The 25,780-nt window shown below is 34.3% G+C and overlaps 1 protein-coding gene and 1 long non-coding RNA gene across 3 annotated transcripts in view; one reads left to right on the forward strand and one right to left on the reverse strand.

Annotated features, from left to right (window-relative positions):
* Window positions 1–1,685: 1,685 nt before the first annotated feature.
* syce2 (synaptonemal complex central element protein 2) overlaps window positions 1,686–25,780 on the forward strand; it is a 28,950-nt gene continuing 4,855 nt past the window's right edge. Inside the window, exons 1-3 of one of the 2 annotated variants that reach the window (XM_068216933.2) lie at window positions 1,686–2,017; window positions 25,035–25,121; window positions 25,208–25,284. In XM_068216933.2, the coding sequence (XP_068073034.1) occupies window positions 25,038–25,121; window positions 25,208–25,284 (161 nt within the window). In that variant the 5' untranslated portion in view covers window positions 1,686–2,017; window positions 25,035–25,037. Of the gene's footprint in view, window positions 2,018–24,503; window positions 24,573–25,034; window positions 25,122–25,207; window positions 25,285–25,780 lie in introns of those variants that run through there. The other variant, NM_001020503.2, reaches the window with a different exon arrangement.
* On the reverse strand, window positions 22,212–24,797 carry LOC141381153 (uncharacterized). The gene is made up of 3 exons (XR_012400872.1): window positions 23,988–24,797; window positions 23,775–23,909; window positions 22,212–23,698 (listed from the first exon to the last, which is right to left on the reverse strand). It is a non-coding gene; the product is annotated as an uncharacterized lncRNA (long non-coding RNA).

Below are 25,780 nucleotides of genomic sequence, written 5' to 3' on the forward strand. Positions count from 1 at the left end.
TGAATATGATGCCCGAGCTTGGCACACCTGTCTTTGGGAATTTTGGCCCATTCCTCTTTGCAGTACCTCTCAAGCTCTATCAGGTTGGATGGGAAGATACTTCAAAGAGTAAAATTTTAGTCTCATCAGACCAGAGAATTCCTTCTGTTCTCTCAGTTCTCCTCTCTCAGACAGAGTGATCATCGGGTTATTGATCACCTTCCTGGCTAAAGCCCTTCTCCCCTGAGCACTCAGCTTAGATGGCCGGCCAGCTCTAAAAAGAGTCCTGGTGGTTCCAAACATCTTCCACTTACGTATGATGGAGGCTGCTGTGCTCATAAGAGCTTTCAGAGCAGCAGAAACTTTTCTGTAACCTTCTCCAGCCTTGTGTCTAGAGATAATTCAGTCTCGGAGGTCTACAGACAATTCCTTTGTCTTCATGCTTGGTTTGTGCTTTGACATGCACTGTCAACCCTGGGAGCTTATATAGGCAGGTGTATGCCTTTTCAAATCATGTCCAATCTACTGAATTGACCACAGGTAAACTCCAATTAAGCTGCTGAAACATCTCAAGAATAATCAGTAGAAATAGACTGTACCTGAGCTCAATTAAGAGCTTCATGGCAAAGGCTGTGAATACTGATGTACATTTTTCAGGTTTATTATTTTTGATAAATTTGCAACAATTTCAAGAAATCTTTTCACATTGTCAAATATGGAGTATTGTGTGCAGAATTTGAAGGAAATAAATCAATTTAATCCATTTTGGAATAAGGTTGTAACACAAAAAAAAAAAAAATCGGGAAAAGTGAAGCGCTATGAATACTTTCCAGATGCACTGTAAGTTCAGTCTAATATAATCAAAATTTGACTTGACATAACTTGTTTCTATTAAGTTATAACAATGAAAGTCAAATGAACTCTTTTTATTAATCGCACTGCTCAATTTTACAGTGCAGATCAATTGTTAAATATTATTTTAATTCAAAATATCTGTCTTCTCTGCGAACATACCTTAAAGGGTTGTTTATTTTAGTCATGTAAAACCTATTTTGCGTTATTACTGCTGTCTTCAGTGTCGCATGATCAATTCAATTCAATAATTGCTTTATTGGCATGAAAATTGTTACAAATATATTGCCAAAGCAGTTATAAAGTTTACATAAAAAGTAACATACATTATATAGGCTAATAAAAAAACAGTATGCACAGTAAATAGTAGTAGTAAAAAAAAAGATGATATATATAATAACTGAATAAAATCTCAACAGTACATCATATTATTCAATATATCACATTAATATTCAATATAAATGATGATCAATCATTCAGGAATTATAGTAGTCTAATTATCAAAAACTATTATTGTTATTATCAATGATGACGACAGTTGTGCTGCTTAATATTTCTGCTAAAACCTTTAAAAACTGTATTTATTTTAAACCCAAACCTGCATAGCTCTAATAATGTTTAAATGCTCTCTTATGATTCCTTTAAAGTGACAGTTCACCCAAAAAAAAATCTGTTTAATTCTTCTATTGGACACAAACAATGAACATTGTTAATGACTTTTACATTTTGTTCCTATTAAATGGCCGCACCCTTCCAACATTCTTCAAATATCTTCTTTTGTGTTTAACAGAAGGATAGTTTTAAAACCACAGCGTAAATAAAGTATTTTTATCATATACTGACCCCAAACATTTGAAGCCGTGTATGCTTCTGAACGGGACATTGTTAGTGTTTGATTAGGCGATCACCATGGAAACATGATTTGTGTAATCTCGTCATGCCAGCCAGCATCTCGTGTAGTCGGCGCACACAAAATTACATAAACGCACAAGCAAAGAGCACATGGGTTTGGACGACAAGATTAAATTGCCCGTCGATGTAGTGTGTGCACTTCCTAAAAAGCCAAAACCAATTTATTTGATTCGGACACAATCCCGCTTGGCGAAGGCGTTTGTAAATCTGCTGTCCCGCCGACTGTTGGCCTTGGGGGAGGAGGAGAGTTCGAGGGAATCCTGCTCTCTCACAGGCAAGGATTTACGTCTTGTTTACTTGCTTTAATGTCACAACCTGTTAAGTGGCCGGGTCAAGGTAATCCCGTATCGCTCGCTTGAAAATAACCTGTCTGAGAATGACCCAGCTCTGCGAGACTGAGTGTGTGTTGTGTTTGTGTAGTACACAAGTTGCCATAACTACCAATCACAAACAGGGTAAAGTTTAGACGGGATGCAGCTGTGAATAACGTTAGCATGATTTTTGTGACACTAACAATAACTAGATATTAAAGTTATAGGACAAACTTAATGGTGGCTTGAAAAGCCGAGTCTGAACGTTTGAAGTGGTTTAAAAGTGTAAATAGCATGTTAAGTTACTAGTATGATTTAAGCGTGAATTAGCATGTTACTAGTATGAATTAGCATGATTCTAGCATGAATTAGCATGTTACTAGAATGTTTTTAGCATGTTACTAGCATGATTCTAGCATGTTGTAACGGTAAAATTTAGACGGGATACATACAGCTGCGAATCGTTAGCATAATTTTTGTGACACTATAACAATAATTAATATTTTTACATTACTTTAAGGGTTGGGATAGGGGTAGACGTTAATAAAATACAATTTAGCGAGCAATATATTAAATAATATGAATAATACTCTGTATTTTTACATTACTGTAGTGGTTGGGTTTAGGGTAGAGGTAGAAGTTAATAAAATACAATTTAACGATTAACGTAACAATATAACACTCTGTATAATTACTGTTTTTACATTAGTGTAATAATTCTAAATATATAAGTAATATTTGAATAATTCTCGTGAACGTTCCGACCTCAGCTGTATACCACAAAGTCACGCGCACACAACCCAGGATACGTTCTGAAGGGGAACGTTGCTTGCTTTTCTTTAGCGCAAAGTCTTTATTTACAACACTTGTAATCATTTGTAATAGTATTAGGTGTCACACTTTATTTTAGGGTATACCTTTTTTCTATTAACAATTCATTAAAGAACTTATTAAACTCCTAATTTGCTGTAACGGTCGCCGCATCCTTGAATTTGTTCAGAACTTTGGCCAGATTTGCTGTGATAGATGTGCTATGTATAAATAGAAGTTGTTGGGTTATTTGGTACGAAGAACGGACCCCAGAAAATATCAATCTGTAAACATGTTTTGTACTTAAAATTAGGAAAATAAACATGCGTTATGGATGTGACAAAATTTTGCAGGGTTACAGTCTACAAAATACTTTGTAGAAATTGCAGAGATTCTGTGAAATAAACTGCACAACACAAAAGAAACATTCATAATCAAAAGGATAAGAGTTACTTTCTATAAAACAAAAATTATTGGTTTTATTTAATTTAATATTTTCACATTTATAAGGAAAAAGTGTTGTTATGAATGTGACAGATGTGAAATTGCCACTTGTGTGACTTTGGTAAATCAAATAGAATACTTTGAAAACATTGACAGATGCATTTTTGAGTATTTCTAAAGTGCTGTAAAATACTTGCTTACCCAAAGTATTTTACATTTATTTTTACATGAATTTATTTTGGTAAAAAAATTCATGGCAATGTTGACATATATATATATATATATATATATATATATATATATATATATATATATATATATATATATATATATATATATATTATTTATTTATTTATTTATTTATTTATTTATTTATGACAGCTCAAAAAGGAAGTGTGGTTAGAATATCTGTAGCATAATGCATGTTTGCTAATACAAAGCCTAAGTGGTTAACAAATTGGCTACGAGCTAACATGAATCCGCTTAGCTGATTCATTAGAATAGCTAATAACATTAGGGTATGGTGCAACCACAAGGTCACAGGTTCAAGTCCCATAAAATGCATGTAAAAGTTGGGTTGCCTTTTATTTTAAGGTGCAATTCTCACTATTAACAAACCTGTAACTAAGCTCAAACTAATAATTTGCTCCTTGTCAATAGTTATTGAGGCAATAGTTGGGTTTAGGCATTAATGTCAAGGATGTAAAATAATATCATACTTTAAAAGTACCAATAAACACCCAATATCTTAATGTTAGGCAGATAACAAGCCAGTATTAATAGTGGGAATTAGTTGTTAAAAACTAAAAAAGTTGCTTTGGATAAAAGTGTTTGCTAAATGCACACACTAAACGGTGTGTTTTTATCTCAAGGGAATAGTTTTGTTGTTGTCCAGTTCTATGAACGAATTTTAAAAGATTACTTGCACTAATTCTGTTTATTCCAGACAAATTTATGGTTTCTATTCATCTAAAGCTGCTTCCGTAATCTAAAAATCTACCACACAAAAAGTACATAATAGTAAGCTCTTGATCAAAAGTTCAAAATCTTTACCATTATGCAGGTTTGCTAAAATAAAGCCTAAACAGTCAACTAATTGGATATGAGTTAACATTACACTGAAAATATTACATAATGAAAAAGTCAAAAGGTGTTTGTTAATTATAACATATCAAGCTGAGTTAATCATGTTTCTGATTTAAAGTAAGTAATACAAGCGGTTTTCAGACAGTTTAATAACTTAAGTTAAAATGAAAGATAAGGTTTATTTAATACAATAAAGTACACTGTAAAAAATGATGACAAAAAGTCATGACAGCGTTTGCTATGTTGTAAGTCCATTAGGTTTAACCACATTCTGTTAAGTAGTGAAAAGTTTAGCTTAATATTTAAGTTAGTTTAATTGATACAAGTTGAGATGACTAGAACAGTTAATTTGATTTAACTCAAAAAAACTATTTAGTGTATGTTTACAGGATTAATTCCCAAGAAATGAATGTACTAATAAAAGATGTGCTCCTTTGCTTCCATGCAAGTTGCTCTGGATGAAAGTGTTTGCTAAATGCACACCAGTGTTAAGCAGTGTTTTTATCTCCGGCAACACTTGCACGTCAATTTCCATGAACGAACTAAATAAGATTAGTGGCACTAATTCCATTTATTCCAACCAAACTCACAGTTGGAAATGAGTTAAAGCTGCTTTCGTAATGTTTCTCAACATCTTACGCACACAAATGACATACACACCCATACACCATCGTTTAAAAGGCAGAGTTTGGTAAGAAAAGCTGTACTATAATGCAAATTCACTTAAAGTAAGCCTAAACAATGAACTAATTGGCTACACTGGAAATAGTGATTGGTGATTTTACGAGATTAAACCCAAAGACACAAGTTGACTTTGCTTAAAGTGAGTAAACCCATTGTTACTTGAAACTTAAATTGACTTTTTTGTGCGTGTCAAATTCTATGAACAAACTAAATAAGATTAGTAGCACTGATTCCATTTATTTCAACCAAACTCACAATTGGAAACGAGTTAAAGCTGCTTTCGTAATCTTTCCATGTCTTGACATCTACAACCAGTGCCAATACAAATTGAGCTTACTTAGGACTGTGCCGATAAACGATGTTATATTAAATCATGATAAAATATATGTTAATAACAATGATAAGCTCTGGACTTTTTACTCTATAATGATCTTGGAGCCAATCACACTGCAGAAATGTACAACAATGGGAATCTAAAGTGTGTTGATAGTAGAGGTGCCACCAAAAAATTATCAGCCGAAAATGTTATGCCGTATAATGGGCCCTTTAATTTTTGTGGCTTCAGTCATTGTTGGGGATACTCCCTTAAATCTGGAAGCATTAATAACTTATTTCAAAATATATATTGTTATTGTTCAATAAGGAAAATAATTAATGGCATTCTTGCCATTATCGCCCAGCCCTAAGCTCAATTCACCAGAATCACCAGAGATTACAGCATGTCAATTATAGACATTCTACGAACACACTAATGCTGATTGAACATGTTCATTTGGTGAAAATGAGCTATGACAGACATTAGCGAATAAAAAACAATGATCTAAAAAATAAAGTCCTCTCTCATGTGATAAAAATCCTTTTTCAATCCGATGCTAATTATATAAACTCTCATTTTTATATATTTTAATAATATTTTTTATTGAGAGAAAAGTGTTTTTACGGGTGGTTTGTCAAGCCCACTCACCTGCAAGGTTTTTTCAGTTTTTATTTAGAGATAGGGAGTGATTGTAACAAAATGTCTAGTGCAAAACATGGTGCAAGTGTTGGTTAAAGTGTCAGAGAGATGAAAGAGTGTGTTTTCTACAGGTGGTTTGTCAAGCCCACTCACCTATATGAGGATTGTGCATGAAGAAAATAAAAAGAGTTGATTTTAACTTTTTTTATTAGTTCCTATTAATTTAACACCACAGTTATAAAACAAGATGCTCATGACTGAGGATGCAAAAACAAACAGAAATGAGATGAAAAGGTTGAACAAAGTTTAGATGAACCAACATTTTCTTTTTACAAAAGCGCAGAAACAGGGCAAGAACATGTCCTGTTTGAGTGACCCAGTGCAGAACGCAAACCGAGCCAAACTAATACTTTAAGATTCTGGTGCATCCATTAAAAAAAGTACATGAAATGATCCAGAGTCAGCTTGACATTTACATCCAGTGTTCACGTTCAATCAGACATTTCTGAATCTCCACGACTTCTTCAAGGGCGTTTGGTGTAATGCTCTCAGTTCATATTGCAATGGTCCTCTGTCCAAATAATATTCCCTTTTTATCCTTTGTCCTGCTCATCTCTGATTTCCAAGAGCCTGGATCCCGTAAAGAGAGATCCCTTTGGGACCGTCCGATATCAAGGAGGGTTGTTGGGTTTATTTTGCGCAGGCATGGACAGGCTTGAGTTGTTATGTCATTAATACCATAATATAATGCAGAGTCATCCTGAGCTCAAGAGGCATGTTTTTTTTTTTTTTTTTTTTGAAAATTAATCCTCCTTTTGGAGATGAGTTGTAATGATGTTCAACAGCTTCCACAAATCGTCTTACACAACAGGAAAAGAGTTACATGGCTCGTTCAATCCAAACATTTAAGAGTCCAAATATTTAAGAAAATACAATCAAAATGTCTTCCTTTGAATTGGATTTCTTAGACATCGCTAATGCCAAAGGTTATGGCTTTGAATCCCAATAAGGTAACAGGCTGGTAATATACACTTCCAGTCAACAGTTAGGCATCAGTACGATTTCTTTAATGTTTATAATTATTCTGCGCACCAATGCTACATTTTTTAAAATTAAAAATACAGATAAAAAGTGAAATTGTGAATTTGTTTTGCAATATTATTATAATTAATAATCTGTTATTTTATTTATTTAAAATAAAATTACTCATTCTTGTGATTTATAGGTGGATTTTAAGCACGATTAGTCTACAGCAGTGGTCTCAAACTCAATTCCTGGAGGGCCTCAGCTCTGCATAGTGTAGCTCCAACTACCTCCAACTCACACCTGCTTAATAGTAACTAGTAGTCTTGAACACCTTGATTTGATTAGGGTTGGACCAAAACGAGCTGCGGCCCTTCAGGAATCTAGTTTGAAAACATTTTATGCCCTACATCATGATCTGCTCAAGAAGAAATATTTATAATTGGTATAGTATTATTATTGTTGTCAGTTTGTTTTTACATTTATACATTTATAATACATTTCAAGAGTTCACACTTAGCTATTGCTTGATACTAATATAGCATGCTGTCCCGGGAGAGAACCCTGAGCTCAAAGATAATTGAGCCCAGAGCTCACTCCTGGTCATTTAGCATAAAAGGGGCTCTGAGATCAGGTATGTCTCAAGAGTTCCCCCTGGTAAAGGAGGAAAGGGGGGAGATGGGGTGGACAAGGGGACTCTTTAAAAATGAAGATTAGGGAGTAAGACAAAATAAGCTATTTATTGTAGGCTTGGATTCATCTGATTGGTTTATCGATAAATGTAGAAGAGGGACTAGCTGTGATCAATCATAGCATGTGCTCCTCTCCAAATTAGTTTATACCCCTTCACTTATTTTATGGAAGTTATAATGTAGTTACGTTTATATTAATCAAAGCTATATATTTTTTATTTTTAACAACCGATCATAATGGATCAGAAAGTCATCATTTTATAAAGATATTTGAAGGATCATGTGACAAACAAGAATGTCAAGATACTGGGTTCCACACAATGGCTGCGTCCGAAACCGCATACTTCCACACTATATAGTACGCTTAAATCAGTATGCGAGCAGAGTAGTATGTCCGAATTCATAGAATTCGAAAATCAGTATGTGAGAAGACACGAGATTCTGACGAGATTCTGGAGTGTGCATCCCATGCATTCTGCGCTATCCCATGATGCCCCGCAAGAGAATTCATGAATGGGAGTAAAGAGCTTAGAATGACCAAGAGACGACACTCAATAGAACGTTCCATTGCAACAGCAGTGCCCAAAAACAGCCCCGGATTCTGCCGATTTGGAGTGTAAGCGATTGGATGTCCATTGGATCTTATTGCTGTCGTGATGGGAAGCAGCTGTTTTATTTTTATTTATTTCCTTAAAAGCGCATTAAAGCTAAGATACAACATAAAAGACGACAATACAACACTTCCTATCACAATCATCAGCACTTTTAATAGTTTATTTAACTGACTTATAATAGGCTGTTGTTCTATTGGAGTTTTCATTAAAAGATGGCCGCCGGACCATCTAGTAGCTGTTTACCAAATTGCACTAGAGTGTCGCCTCTTGGTGATTCTATGCTCCTTGATGGGAGTAAAGCAACACAACTGACGCAGGTAGGTCACTTGACCATGACAAAATGGCGGATGTAGTACGTCTGAATTCCATTCATACTTTTCGTATTCATATCGTATAGAATGTACTTTTCCAACGACTGAGTGGTATGTTTAAATTCAAATGCAGTAGCTACTGAGTAGTAGGTGGTTTCGGACGCAGCAAATTTCTATAAGTTGGAGACAGTCCACACTGCAGCCTGCAGATTGATTATGTACTGGACCAGGTCCAATAGACGATTACCTACACCTCCCCCTACCCTGAACTCAACCATCACAGTAGCATGGGCGTTACCTTAGCGGGCGGTACAATGTCCACTATGTAGTGGACTTGGTATGGGATATCATCGTTGTTACAGACTGCAGAGAGGACATCATGTCAAGTTGTCCTAACACAAATTTAGTTAACTTTAATTGTTTTAGCAAATTTGAGTGGATCGAGCATGAAAAATAGAGTTGGTCCCCCCTCAAACAAAAAGTAATTTTTTCAGTGAAGACAGGAGTAAAATTCAGCTTTGAATCACTACATTTAAACTACATTCATTAAGAAAACAGTTATTTAACATTGTAATAATAGTTCACAATTTCACTTTATTTTTGATCAAAGATCAAAATTAGGCCTTGGTGAGCAGAATTTCCTTCTTTTTTAAAACATTAAAAATCTTACTGATTCCAAACTTGTAGCTTTGAATGCACTGAAACACACATTATATTATTAAAAAAGCATCTACAATGAGTGTATGAATGTAAATGTTATTGAATGCATCAGTTAGTCCATAAATGTCCACAAATGATTCGGTTTTCTTTGGTCTTGGTCCATCACATACAGTTGAAGTCAGAGATATTAGTCCTAAATCATCAGCCCTTCTGTATATTTTTCCCCAATTTCTGTTTAACAGAGAGAAGACTATTTTAAAACACTTCTAAACAAGATAGTTTTAACAACTCATATCTAATTGATTTATTTAATCTTTACTATTATGACAGTACATAATATTTGACTAGATTTTTTTTCAAGATACTACTGTACAGCTTAATGTGACATTTAAAGGCTTAACTAGGTTAATTAGGCGAGTCTTTGTATGATGATGGTTTGTTCTGTAGACGATCAAAAACAAATACTGCTTAGAGGGCTAATAATATTGACCTTAAAATGTTTTTTAAAAAAAATAAAAACTGCTTTTATTCTAGCCGAAATAAAGCAAATAACTTTCTCCAGAAGACAAAAATGTTATAGGAAATACTGTAAAAACTCCTTGCTCTGTAAAATATAACTTGGGAAATATCTAAAAAAAGACAATCACACCGGGGCGAATAATTTTGACTTCAACTGTATGTCCTTATAAAGCAGCCATATTCCTCCATTTTACCATCCACTCTCTCCTAGACATCCCGTGGGATAGCAGACATGGGCCCGGGACTGTTGGGCACTGATGAGCTGTTGACGGAGGTGGGTGTGGGGAAGAAGGAGGGAATGTAGGGGATGGCGGCCAGCAGCAGGGGGCTCATCTGGGGGCTGTCGTCTGATGGTAAGGGGATCACAACGTCGTCCTGGTCCCAAACGTGGAAGGCGTTGGCATGGGAGAAAGACAGGGACGCAGGCAGACGGGTGGGTCTGATGCTTGAAATGTCGTCTTTTTCGACATCTTCATTAGGGCCAAGCACACAGTCTATCAGGAGAGAGAAAAAATGAATGTGATGTGAAAATCTGTTAGGAGGAGTTCAGCTGCACAATGTATTCACAATGTTCACATCGCAGTCAGTTTGAAGTTGACTATAGAAGCCGCAGTTTAAAAAAAAGAAATTTATGGTTAAAGGTCCTGTGAAGTGTTTTGAAATGTGCATTTTTTTATTCGATGTTTGATGTAATCTCAACTGTAAAATAAAGAGAGGGTGGGATGTAGTGTAGCCCCTCCCCTTTTTGAGAAAACTGGCCAATAGCGTTTAGTTTGATCACTGCTCTGCTAGTGAGAGTTGTTGAGCTCAAGCGCATCAAATGAAAAGCAAATGAGAAGCGTCTTGAAGGGGGCGGGGCATGCCAGATATTTAAGAGCATTTGATTGGTCAGAAAATTGGATGAGGTGATGTCAAAAAAATCATTGATACATTTAGGCTGAAGTGACAAACTGAAAGCTTTAAATGTTTATATCAGTTCTATATATTTTTAAACGTGAATTTTGCCACTGTTTTGGAACACAATAGCTTATAAATATGTTTAAAACAAACAGACTGAAACTAACATTTAAAAATATTTATTTTAATTTCACAGGAGCTTTAAACTTTGCAGTGACTCCACAAATTTGCCAAAAATGTTAATATTTGTTTGCGTTTTTAAGGCCTGTGACTGTAAGATGTAATGAATGTAAGTTTAATGAATTCAGGCACAAGAGGGCAAAATTGTTAGCCCTCATGTGAAGTATTTATTCTTGTAGATATATTTCTCATGTAATATTTAATGGAGGAAGGAATTTTTTACAGTATGTCTGATAATATTTTTTATTCTGCAGAAAGTCTTATTTGTTTTATTTCTGCTTGAATAAAAGCGGTTTTTTAAAAATTTAAAAAAACATTTTAGGTCAATATTATTAGCCTCTTTAAGCAATATTTGTTTTCGATTGTCTACAAAATAAACAATCATTATACAATGATTTGCCTAACTGCCCTAACTTGCCTAATTAACCTAGTTAAGCCTTTAAATGTCACTTTAAGCTGAATACTACTATTTTGAAAAATATCTTGGTCAAATACTATGTACTGTCATCATGGCAAAGATAAAAGAAATCAGTTATTTGAAATGAGTTAAAAGTTAAAAACTTATGTTTAGAAATATGTTTAAAAAAATCTTCTCTATCAAACAAAACTTAAGGAAAAAAATATAAAGGAATTCAAATTTAACAGGGGGGCTAATAATTCTGACTTCAACTTTTTCTATATACTATTACTATGAACTATAAAACACTGTGTATTATGTTTTATGCATACAAATGTATCCCAATCAATTTAAAATGACCAATTCTTTCCAAACGGAGACATACAAGTCACCTGGTGAAATTCTACTCAATATAATAATACGTGACGCAGAAAACGAACATGTCTTTTAATAAATAAAACAATTTAGTGGAAACAAATGAATAATCTTCTTTTCCAATATTGTTTGAAGAAGTAGTGCAACAAGTGCAAAATTTGGGTGTTCACTGAATCATATGAGGGTGAAAGACTAAATTTAAAAGTAAAAATATTTAGTTTTGTTTTCTGTGCTATACATATTTTCAATCAAGAAAAGACTTATAAGGACTGTGCAACATGAATAACACAATATGAATAACAGCATTGTGAGAAATCTGCAATCTTGAAAGTGAAATGTTTACATTTTGCATTTTACTCCGCAATATTTTTATTCTTATGTTGGACCTGTAATCAAAAAGTGTTTTATATTTTATTAATATTTGTTTTATATTTCTACATGTTTAATCCAACGTTTTCCCTGAAGTTCTAAATGAAGTGATTACTGTGGTCACATATGAATGAGTACATTTCTCACTATATACTTTAAAATGTAAAAAAGAAACAGCCCCTTAAGTTATATGTGGTCAATTTATAAAGTATTAATCGATTGAATTTACAGAAATCATGATATATATCATTAATAAGATATGAGATTACTCATGATATTTATAATTATTTTATAATATAATTTAATTATTTTATACACATGACTTGGCATGCTTGTGTTTAGTTGTTGAAGTAAGGGTTGTTATCACAATATTAATGCAATAAATTAGCAGTTCATTCGAAATTAATCAATTTGCATCTTTGAATGAGAAAAATAGCTAATGGGACACTTCAAGCTCGCTGTCAGAGGGAATAAGCCTAACTGCTCAGTCTTGTTCTTTACCTCCAAAAATGTCTCAACATCCAATTTCCTGTCAGTAATAATATACAGTAAAGCAAAAAAAAAAAAAAAAAAAAAAAAAAAAATATATATATATATATATATATATATATATATATATATATATATATATATATATATATATATATACATACATACATAATAATAATAATTATTATTATTATAGTTCATTTATTATGGTGATAAATTAACATTTCTGCTCATTTCCATCCATATGATGTTATTGCTTTGACATAAGGGGTGTAACTGCACATTATTGCCCTGAGGCAACAAGTGAAAAACTACCATTTTAGTATAAAGATAATAACAAAAAAGTGTCTTTTCTCAATCAAATAAGCTTCTTCAATCCACATCACACAACTTTTAATATAAAAACTGTGAATAAGTAATGAAGTTAAATCTATCTTACATTCTGCTAGTAATGTGCTCAAGCGGGCCATAGTCACAAAAATGGCTCTATTGCCCACAGAAGACAGGTCAAACCCACGCCCACCTTAAATTTCATTGGTCACCAGCTTATTATCAGACTTTTTTTTGACATTTTATTAAAGAGGGGTTTTGTGGGACAAAAAAAAATGGTTTGATGCCTAAGGGCAACACTATGCCATAAAGGGGTAAAGAGATCAGTCATACCTTTAACATTTTTAAATATTTATATATACTTTGAAGACTTTAACAAAAACTACTGAGCCAGTGTTACAGTATAGTGATTGTATCCGATGGCATGACATAATGTTATGATTGTTTTCATGTTTTTCTTTTGTTGCTTTGATTAATTCTGTTGTCCTCATTTGTAAGTTGCTTTGGATAAAGGCATCTGCCAAATGATTAAACAATGTTTTTCCCTAGTCCCAGTACATTGAGATTTAGGTCAGAAAATAATCTGCAACAAAAACACTATAGATTCTTGCTAAAACAATGGTCTGTTAGTTACTAACACGAAAATACAATCAACAACAATATTACAGTATTTATTCATCTTTGATAATGTTACAGAATTGAGTTGTTCACTGTTATTTTGCATTCATCTTAACAAGCACAGCTTTGAGTTTATTCATGCATTATTAAATGTTGAATAAATAAATGTTGATAAATAAATGCTGTACTATGCATGAGCACTGCATAAACACTGTTCTATGCTTAATAAATATACATTAGTTCACGCTAAATATATTGATTAACTTTAACTAATGGACCAATATTTTAAAGTGTTACCCGAAAACGTGTTATGGCATTGTACAGTGCTCAGCATATATTAGTACATCCCTTACAAATCTATCTTTTAAATTAATATTTTTAATTGGAAGCTATACAATATATTTGTGCATATACATTAGATTAGTCAGTACTGAAGCCAAATCTGACTAAATAACTTGCGATAATGGTCCAAAAACTAGTACACCCAAATTTATATGTTATAGAAAATATTAATTAGAGGAAATAAATGAATAATATTAAATACAAATGTTAAAAAAGGAAAACTCAAGAGAAGCAAAATTAGCAATTTAGTAGGTTGTATTATTTTTGCAATATTTTGGTTGAATTTAATTGTATTATTTTTACATTTCTAAATATGTTTGGTGACTAAGATATAATTTTAATAAATATATATGTTTAATCTGTTTTGTTTAAATGCACAAAAATGCACCTATATTCACTGAGAAATGGATAAAATGCCATGCTGAGCACTGTATATTGTGTATGAATGGTATTTGAGATAAATACTATGATCATGGTACTTTAATAAATACACTATCATTTCCACTGCCATAGACCAAAATAAATTATGCTATTTCTTGCTCTACAACATTTTTAAAACGTCTGTATCTGTCCATGACATATATATGGCAACTATTTGGTCAGAAGAGCAGTTCAAAATGCTGTTTTGGAATCCTTTTCAGCAAACAATTCCAAATAGAACTGTTTTAATGACAGTGACGAACATTCTAAAGATCTAAGAACCTCATGTTTACACTGTAAGAAACGTACAGCAAGCTAACAGAAAATATGCTTGATTTATTGGACTAATTTATGTTTCAGACTTCCAATAAGCCAAAGTCCACCACTTTTTACAGGTTTTTCAAGATACACTAAAGTTTCTGAGGCTATATATCTCTTACCTACTACATCATTTGCGAGGTCTTTGATTAGATGTCCCACTATGGCATAGGCGACTGCAACAATGACCAACGCCGCCATTAACAGGTACAAAACCCCCTTCGGTAAGGGAATGAGGTCTCGGCTGACCGGTCTGTAGTCTTTAAACATCGGGTCCTCGCTTGAAAAGGAGTACTGAAAAGCATGTCCAGTTCTTTCCGTTAAGTTCACACTTGTTAGGTTGATAGTATTCATCGCCAGCCTTCTTTTTCGACAAGTAATCCGTCGGAATAGCGATTATGTTTTTGTTTTGCTATCACAAAATCGTCGTCAACGAATGTTGCGTTGATCTCTGATTAAAATCTCTTCGCTTTATGCAGATCTGGAAAAGAGAGATCATTCAAGCAGTTAAAAAGGAGGGATTTAAAACAATCGTCTGTTAGTTCATGTTAGTTAACATGTTTAACAACAAAAACTAATTAGGCTAACATAAAGTACCTCGTACAAAACATTTGTCAGTTCAACATATACTAATGCATTATTAAAATGCAAAACTAAACCTTAAAAAAGACGAATAAGTAGTGTAATGCATGCATTGTTCATTGTTAGCTAATTACACTAATACAGACCATTAAGCCATCAAAAAGAGTTTATGATTTAATACAGTTTGTGTCTTACCTTCATTGTCGGTCGAGGTTGAATTTATTCTATTTTAACGCTCATTTACGCTTAAAGTTGCCTTCTTTCTTCGTGTGCTGGCATCTTTTTTTCTGAGGGCGAACAACACAGACTAAATACTTAAGAGAGTACTGGTGTTGCGCATGCGCGTCAGTGAGCTGTCCGCGGTGCTGACGGCTCTCACTGTTATTATCACCCTGAGTGTGTTTCCGAGATCGCCCACTGCCTCCCTGTTTGGATCAGTGGAATGGATAGAGGTAGATTTCTTTCAGCCCGCCTCCGAGAAGTTGATAAAGCCGTCACGTCCCATCCAAGTCCCTTTAATTCGATTAATTAAGTCGGGGATTCCGCGAACATGGTGATCCCTCTGAAATGACCTGTTTTCTCATTGACACCTGCTAAGTCCAGTTTATCAGACTAACCTTGACTTTGTTTGGGCTAAAATTATTCGCTGCTTTGCGTGACAACAGCTCAGTCTGCTATTCGTCTAATTTCTGATATTTTTATATTAATTTGCCACTTCGTTCTGAAACAGAAAGAGGCACTCAAGAAAAAAAGAGCTTGGAAAGTTTTAATATAATTTTTTTTCAAATTCCTCTTTGTCAAACTAACAATAACACCTACTTTGAAAAGATTTACTACCTTTCTATTATATAATTTTTATATTATTCAGCCTTCTTTTAGGTATCAAAATCGCTGTTTTCACTTTGTCGCACACCCAGAGTTTTCAACTTCAACCCTGAAAAAAACATTTTAAGATATTATTTATCTGGTTTCTATTAATGTATCTTAACGAAGCACTAGTGAAATAACTTAAATATTTTATGGTTATTAATGTAAGACTGTTGTTAATATTATTTTTTATACAAAATATAGCTGTCACACAGCATTAGTGTCATTTCCACCACAACACTGTAATGTCGCTTTAAAAAGTTTGTGTGAGAGATTATTTAGGTGGTTTCTATGGAAATGAATAGAGCCATCTGAGAACATGTTCAAGATGGAGGAAATGTACATTTTTATCAACAACACTTGAAGAAAAGTCAAGATAAATATTGCTTAATAAAGAAATACATTTAATTTACGCCATTTCCAAACATGTTGTACCTTCAAATGTGTTTTAAAAAGCCAAACAAAATTAGGGTAAACAAGAGTGTTTTGTAGTCATGAAAAGCTAATATCACTTCAAAGCTAATCGGTGAAGCTATCTTTCATTTTTTCACAATAAACTGTTGAAATGTCATCTCCACCACTGTCATTTCCATCACCACACACATTTTTATAATTTATTGATCATAAATTAGTTAAGTTATATATATATATTTATTTTATTTTTTTTTTTGGGGGGGGGGGGCAACTTAACTTAATTTATGATCAATTCACTTAAACTTGTATAAATAAGTTAACTTAATTGATTTGTGTTGGAACAACGTGAAGGTATTGTGTGGAATCCAGCATTGTTTATAGTGTAGATGTGCAAGCAAGGACTGTGTAACTGGTCTGGTCATGTGACACTGACAGATTTTATCATTCATTCCTTCATGTTCCATAGGCTTAGTCCCTTATTTATCAGGGGTCACCACAGTGGAACCGCCAACTATTCTGGCATATATTTTGCCTCTCCAGCTGCAACCCAGTACTGAGAAACACCTACACTCTCACATTCACACGCAAACTCATATTCACCGGCATGGCCCAGGGATGTAGGGATGAAAGGGATGGTAGAAGAACAGTAGGATGAAGGGCAAGGGGAGTAAGAGGATGACTGGTAAGCAAGTGGGTAAGTTGATCGGGCGTCCTATTATGCCCACAGACTCAGTGTGGCGGTATTGTCTCTGTAATAGGTTGGCAGAGTGATTGGACCCCCCGATTCAACCTACATGTTGGAGAAGAGGGTTATAGGATTGTGAATGGGAAGCGAGGAAATGGAGGGAGGGAGGGTTGGTTTAAAGAAAGATAAGAACAGTGCTAGAGGGATGGTCTTCCTTAAATAAGTTTAAGGGAGTGTGTGATTGGTTAAGGAGACAAAGTGAGGCGTGGTTTAGTCGCTGAACCTTTATTAACAAGTTAACTCCATTACTACGGCCAATTTAGTTTATCCAGTTTACCTATTTCTTTGGACTGTGGGGGGAAACCGGAGGTAACCCGCACCAACACAGAGAGAACATGCAAACTCCACACAGAAATATCAACTGTCTCAGTCGGGACTCGAACCAGCGATCTTCTTGCTGTGAGGTGACAGTGTTAACCACTGTACCACCATGCCACCCCTGACAGAAAAGGTGGCTAATTCCAGTGAGCGGTGCATAGTAAAACTGACTGTAAACTAATGTTCTTTCAGGATAAAGTCAAATTAAATTTAAGCTACAGTGAAGCGTCGCTCGTCTTACATAACACTTTGAGCTCGAGAAGGATTTGTTGATTTCATAATGGCCCTCTTCAAAATCAGCATTGACTTGACTGTCCATTGTTCTGTTGGTCTACATGAAAGGCTTTGTGTATTTTCCTGATGGATTTCCCTCGGGTCTATGGCGTGGGCACATATAAACAGAGATAATCACACAGGGGGGTCAGTGGGAACTGGGAACAGTGTGTCCTAGTGTCAGCCAATCAGACTCTATAGATAGACTCCTGCAATCAGAAACATAATAACTGCAAGAGTGCTCAAGGGAGATAAACCAAGAGAAAACCACTTAAAAAACAAAAATATCTTGTTTCTCAGGGTAAATACAAAAAAAGTGATGGGTTTTATTAACCCACTGTTAAGGTAAATATGGAAATATATATATATATATATATATATATATATATATATATATATATATATATATATATATATATATATATATATACATATATATACATACATACATACATACATACATATATATATATATATATATATATATATATATATACATATATATATATACACACATATATGCACAAACATATATACATATATATATATATATATATATATATATATATATATATATATATATATATATATATATATATATATATATATATATATATACACACATATATACACAAACATATATATATATATATATATATATATATATATATATATATATATATATATATATATTCATTGCTCAACAACAAGGACTGCACGATGGCCCGGGGCCAGTGTGAGAAACGCTCGGAACAGTAGACAGAATCGTTATTGGCCAGCTAGTGCTGCCTTGTCACTAAATTTTAATTTGCCTGCAACTATTTATCAATTGTATGTAAATATAGTCTTAGAATCAAGAAACAGTTCAGGCCTTTAAATGCTACCTTCTCTGTGAAGTTGTTGTGAGCATGAAACCTGGTAAAATCAGTGCAGAGAAGAGATGGCAACATCAAATTATGAGGCTAAAAGAAAACGTCTGTTTCTAACGCCTTGGAAACAGACATTTACCAGGGTACAACACCATGAAAAAAATAAAGTGATGTTCTGGTCAGTTTGCCTTCAGTCAACTTTTTTTGCTATAAAAACCTGCACATTTTTCATGCTACTGTATTTTACTGCCAAATATTTTAACATTTTTTAAATATTTAAATTCTAGATTTAATGACATTATTTTTTACACATTATGTAAAATATGAGGCTAAGAAATAGCTATTGATTTCTTTTTTTTTCTTTTTTGGTGGGGCCAGTGTAAACTTTTGCAGGGAAAGAAAAAATCTGAACCACTGATCCTTTCGGGCCAGTAAGAAACGAATAAATAAACATATATATATATATACATACACACACACATATATACACACACATACACATACACATAAATATTTATATACTACTTGACAAAAGTCCTATCCAAGTTTTAGGAACAACAAATACTAACTTGACTTCTAGTTGATATGAAAGGCAAAGGCCTCTAGATTATATTTATTTTAGCTAAATAAAATATGATCATGCCTTGATTTGTAATTATTTAATTAAGACAGTAAGGTCTGACTTTGCTTAGATAAAAGACTTGTCACTTAGAAATAATGTACAGTATAGAATATAAAGGCATGCTGCAGTAGAAAAAGAATGAATATTGTGTTTGACTCCCATGAGCTTGGAGGACTGCATCCATACATCTCTGCAATGACTCAAATCACTTACTAATAAAGTCATCTGGAATGGCAAAGAAAGCGTTCTTGCAGGACTCCCAGAGTTCATCAAGATTCTTTGGGATCTTTTTCAATGCCTCGTCCTTCTTACCCCACACATGCTAAATAATGTTCATCTCTGGTGACTGGGCTGGCCAATCCTGGAGCACCTTGACCTTCTTTGCTTTCAGGAACTTTGATATGGAGGCTGAAGTATGAGAATAAGTGCTATCCTGCTGAAGAATTTGCCCTTTCCTGTGGTTTGTGATGTAATGGGCAGCACAAATGTGTTGATACCTCAGGGTGTTGATGTTGCCATCTACTCTGCAGATCTCTCACATGCCCCCATACTGAATGTAACCCCAAACCATGAGTTTTCCTTCACCAAACTTGACTGATTTCTGTGAGAATCTTGGGTTTATGTTGGTTCCAGTAGGTCTTCTGCAGTATTTGTGATGATTGAGATGCAGTTCAACAGATGATTCATCAGAAAAATCGACCTTCAGCCACTTAAATGATCAACTAGAAGTCAAGATATTATTTGTTGCTCTTACAACGGGGATTCACAACAAGACTTTTGTCAGGTATTGTATATATAAGTGTGGTTAATTTAATTGAAATAAATAACCCAAAAATTCAGTGCTTTTTATATTTATTCATTTGTTTGGTCATTTTTTCTAATGCACATATAAACTATTCAATATGCACACAAAAAAAGCAAGATTAATGAAAATCTAACTCTTTTTTTTTTCTGACCGCCAACTGTGGTAAACAGTGATGATACTGTTGGTTAATGATGGTTTATGTCAGACATTGTCTCTTTAAACACCAGTAGATTAATGCTTTCGCAACATCCTGTTCTCTCCTCTGTCTCTCTTCTTACCATTTTCTATTTTTAGATGAGCTTTTAAATGAAATCTGGCACCTGGTTTGACTTTGAACATTGGTCCACCTAATTTTTTTGTGATTCCCTCCCTTCTAGAAGTGTCCTGAAACATTCTGAATTATGCAATTCTGCTCTTTTTAGAAAAAGGCCCATTTAATATCTCAAACCCACTTAATGTACCATGTGGCATATTTAACTGTGCATGAGGACATGAGAATGTTTAGAAAATGTGAAATATTGACTTTAAAAAAATGCTGGGTTTACTGTAAAACTAGAGCAGTGTGATTTAATTACATGAAATGAGCTCCTTTGACTTACATTATTTAATGAAAGCTCATTGACCTTAAAAGAAACAAGTTACATCAACTCAAATTTTGACTGCATTAGACTGAACTTAAACCGAATGAGTTAACCTAACCATGCAGATATGTACCATGCTTTGTGTCAGACTGGAAAATAAATGTTGAACAATAAGTGTTATGTGTAATCTTTGAACACAATTAACATGATTAGACTTGTGTGTTATGTTGAAAATTACAGAAGTTTCTCTTGTTAAAATAAACTGTAAAACACAAAAAGTGAAAGTAACTCAATCCATTTGAGGAAAAAGATTGCAACAAACCATTTAAGTTCAAAAACAACTTTCCTCAAATGGTTTGAGTTGCTTTAACTTATTGGGTTTTACAGTACTCAGTTGGTTTAAGTTCTCTTCATTTATTGGGTTTTACTGTGCTCAAATTGCTTCATTTACTAAATGGATTAAGTTCACAGTACTCATTAGGATTAGTTTTTGAACTTAAATGGTTTGAGTTACCTTAACTTTTTGGGTTTTACAGTGCACCATTGTGAACTTCATCCATTTGAGTAAATAAAGCAATTTGAGCAAAGTAAAACCCAATAAATATAGAGAACTCAAACCAACTGAGTACAAAAAACCCAGTAAATTAAGTCAACTCAAACCATTTGAGGAAACTGATTGCAACAAACCATTTGAGTTTAAAAAAAATAATGTATATGAGTACTGTGAGCTTACTCATTACCTTCAACACTGAGTTTAAAACATTTTCCAAATGACTAGAGTCAATGTTTAGTAAATTTTGAGTTAACTACACTCATTTAATTTGATAAAGCTGACTGTTGGGTTTTACAGTGTAGCAAAACAGTTAAAGCAGCTCAATAAAGCTGAAAACACTCAAATTAATGAAAGGGCAGCCCAGAGTCCTGATGTAAACCTGATTGAGAACCTCTAGAAAGTTTGTGGCAATGACTGAGAAACAAACAGTGAGAGAACTGCACTGTAAAAGCCAAAAAGTGAAGTTAACTCAAACCATTTAAGGAAACCGATTGCAACAAACCGTTTAGGTTCAAAAACTAATCCTAATGAGTACTGTGAACTTAACCCATTTGAGTAAACAATTTGAGCACAGTAAAACTAAAAGTAAAAAAAAAAGTGGCAGAAGGTCGATTTTTCTGATGAATTATCCGTTGAACTGCATCCCAATCATCACAAATACTGCAGAAGACCTACTGGAACCAACATAAACCCAAGATTCTCACAGAAATCAGTCAAGTTTGGTGAAGAAAAAATCATGGTTTGGGGTTTCAAGACATTTGTGCTGCCCATTACATTACAAACCACAGGAAAGGGCAAATTCTTCAGCAGGATAGCGCTCCTTCTTATACTTCAGCCTCCATATCAAAGTTCCTGAAGGCAAAGAAGGTCAAGGTGCTCCAGGATTGGCCAGCCCAGTCACCAGACATGAACATTATTGAGCATGCCTGGGGTAAGATGATGGAGGAGGCATTAAAGATGAATCCAAAGAATCTTGATGAACTATGTGAGTCCTCCAAGATCACTTTCTTTGCCATTCCAGATGACTTTATTAATAAGTGATTTGAGTCATTGCAGAGATGTATGGATGCAGTCCTCCACGTTAATGGGAGTCATACACAATATTCATTCTTTTTCCACTGCAGCATGACTTTATATTCTATACTGTACATTATTTCTGTTAAGTGACAATACTTTTGTCTAAGCAAAGTCAGACCTTACTGTCCTAATTAAATATTTAAAAATCAAGACATGATCATATTTTATTTAGGCAAAATAAGCGTAATCTAGAGGTCTTTGCTTTATATAAGCCACTTCTGATACCAAGTGATCAATTAGAAATCAAGTTAGTATTTGTTGTTCCTAAAACTTTTTTTTACAGTGTATACCAATTAACACATATACAACACTCTAAAAATGTTAAGATGTTTTAACCTAACACTTTTTAACCCAATGATTAAAAAGCCAACGATAACACGTTTTAACCCGATGGTGGATTTGTTCACAATCAACCCAACGATAGGTTACAACAACCCAGTCTTTTTGTGTTATATTACTGTTCAACTTGAAATAAAAGTTGAACACTGGTTGTTCCTGGATCATTGTATTCATTTTTTTCTTTTTGTGCTCCTGGTTGTCCAGCTGGCTCCGCAGCAGAGGGGATTATCTGTGTCTGTCCTCTCACACTCATTCATCTCATTATTACAGTCCATTATGTTCTGAGCCAGCGAGGCCGAGTCTGAATGCATTTCCATTTACGGATTAGTGGTTGCTCCTCGGATGCTGACCTGAGACAGAAGTTTATGAGGAGCAAAATATGAGGACAGGTCTTCATGTAAAACTCACTGCATGCACTGAAAACTGGAGGAAGATCTGAGGATCTCAGTTAATAAACTTGCTTGCTTTTACAACACAATACTTACAAGTGTGTCTGTCATAAACAAGTGTGTCTGTCATAAAGATTGCATATTCACTAGATGGTAACAAAAAGACAGACAGATAGATAGATAGATAGATAGATAGATAGATAGATAGATAGATAGATAGACAGACAGACAGACAGACAGACAGACAGACAGACAAATGATAGATAGATAGATAGATAGATAGATAGATAGACAGACAGACAGACAGACAGACAGACAGACAAATGATAGATAGATAGATAGATAGATAGATAGATAGATAGATAGATAGATAGATAGATAGATAGATAGATAGATAGATAGATAGATTTTCACGCACAATCATCTCTAGGGTTTACAGAGAATGGTCGAAGAAGAGAAATATCCAGTGAGCGGCAGTTCTGTGGGTGCAAATGCCTTGTTGATGCCTGAGCTTAGATGAGAATGGCCAGACTGGTTCACGCTGATGGAAAGCTAAAAATAACCACTTGTTTACAACCGAGGTATGCAGAAGAGGATCTCTGAACACACAACACGTTCAACCTTGAGGCGGATGGGCTACAGCAGCAGAAGACCACACTGGGTGCCACTCCTGTCAGCTAAGAACAGGAAACTGAGGCTACAGTTCGCACAGGCTCACCAAAACTGGACAATAGAAGATTGGAAAAACGTTGCCTGCTCTGATGAGTATTGATTTATGCTGCGACAATCAGTCATCTCAGACTGGTTTCTTGTACATGACAATGAGTCCACTGTACTCAAATGGCCTCCACAGTCACAGTTCTCAATCCAATAGAGCACCTTTGAGATCTGGTGGAACTAGAGATTCACGTGCGTGATGCTGTCATTTCAATATGGATCACAATCTCTGAGGAATATTTCTAGTACCTTGTTGAATCTATGCCACGAAGGATTAAGGCAGTTCGGAAGGCAAAGGGGGTCCAACCTGGTACTAGTAAGCTGTACCTAAAAAAGTGGCCGGTGAGTGTAAGATAGATAGATAGAAAGATAGAAAGATAGATAGATAGATAGATAGATAGATAGATAGATAGATAGATAGATAGATAGATAGATAGATAGATAGATAGATAGATAGATAGATAAATAGATAGATAAATAGATAGATAGATCGCATATACATTCAATATTTTTTACAGAGAAGGTGGGCTTTTACTATCTTTGTAGGGACATATTTTCCCAAAGCACAATTGATGTAAAAATATCTTTATTGTTGTAATAAAAAAATACAAATATGTTATTAATTATATGATTAGTCAATGTTGATCTGCCGTTGATTACGCTGAGCGTGCAGGTCACGTGAATCACTGCGTATCTAATTAGCGCCGATTGTAAACAACTAGCGTTACGATCTGACTAGCAGTCTAGAGACACCATTTGTGTTAACTCACTCTTGTCAGTTTAACGGTTTAAAATCCCCGCGACCGGTTACTCGACGGTTACACACTAGCGAATGTAAGTATATCAAAATAATACGTTGATTTGTTTTACATTATGATAAATTAACATGTTAACTTTAATAATAACCTTAAGTAATCTTGAAAATATGCATCGTTTACTGAACCATATAACGTATATAATGTCAACTTAGCTACATGTGAAGTTACGCCAGTAGTAACGTTAGTATCATGAAATTGTTTAAGCTTTTGGACTAACGTTAACCTTTGTCTACTAACGTTATAAGTAATTTAGTTTATAGAAAAGTATTATCTCATACAATTACTGCAATATTGAAACGTTATGTTTTGGTGAAATGACGCAGGTTAATTGTCATTTTAAGGTGTGTGTGTGTGTGTGTGTGTGTGTGTGTGTGTGTGTGTGTGCGTGCGTGTGTGTGTGTGTGTGTGTGTGGTGTTTACCATATATAGTGTATCTGTCATGTTGAAGTGTAATGTATTGTGTGTATTATATTTTCAGGTGATGGCTCAGCACTTTTTTGGAAGTTCAGGCTCCATGACATTGCAGTCAACACCCAAATCTGCTCTTCACCATACATCAGCAAAGGTACATATGATGATTATATTAATTGTCATATGTCTGATAATGGTCTAGTAATTCGACTTTAAAAGTATATTTTTTGTTCCATCCAGGTGCCAGATGATGGTCTAAACTCAACTGGTGGAACTCTGTCGTTTGTAACTCTGGATGACAGCAGTGATCTGCAAAAGTGAGCAAATAACACTGAACATAATCCAGTTTGGTACAGATATACACATAAAAAAATTTGTTTAATAGACATTTAAATGTAGACAGCTTGGCTAAAACAAAGCTAGTCATTCATTCCTGTTTATTTGATGACTAGTCTAGTTTTGGCCTATTCTTAGACGTCTATTAAATTTAAATTAAAGCCAAGACGACTATGTTTAGATGTCTATTAGACATCTGTTAGAAATCTTTTAAAAACATAAAATGCTTGCTGGGAATTTTGAGTTTAATAGACGTCTATTAGACATTTAAACATAGGCAGTTTTGCTAAAACAAGGGCAAACTTGGGCTGTCAGTGAAAATCTAATAGACTTTAAAGAATAGCCCAAAACTAGACTTGTCGTCGCATGGACAGATTTGACAGACTTCATATGTGTAGACATTCATTCCTGTTTATTTGATGACTAGTCTATTCTTAGACATCAATTAGATTTTCACTGACAGCCCAAGTTTAGCCT

The sequence above is a fragment of the Danio rerio genome, chromosome 3 (genome assembly GCF_049306965.1).
Source record: "Danio rerio strain Tuebingen ecotype United States chromosome 3, GRCz12tu, whole genome shotgun sequence".
NCBI classification, from domain to species: domain Eukaryota; kingdom Metazoa; phylum Chordata; class Actinopteri; order Cypriniformes; family Danionidae; genus Danio; species Danio rerio.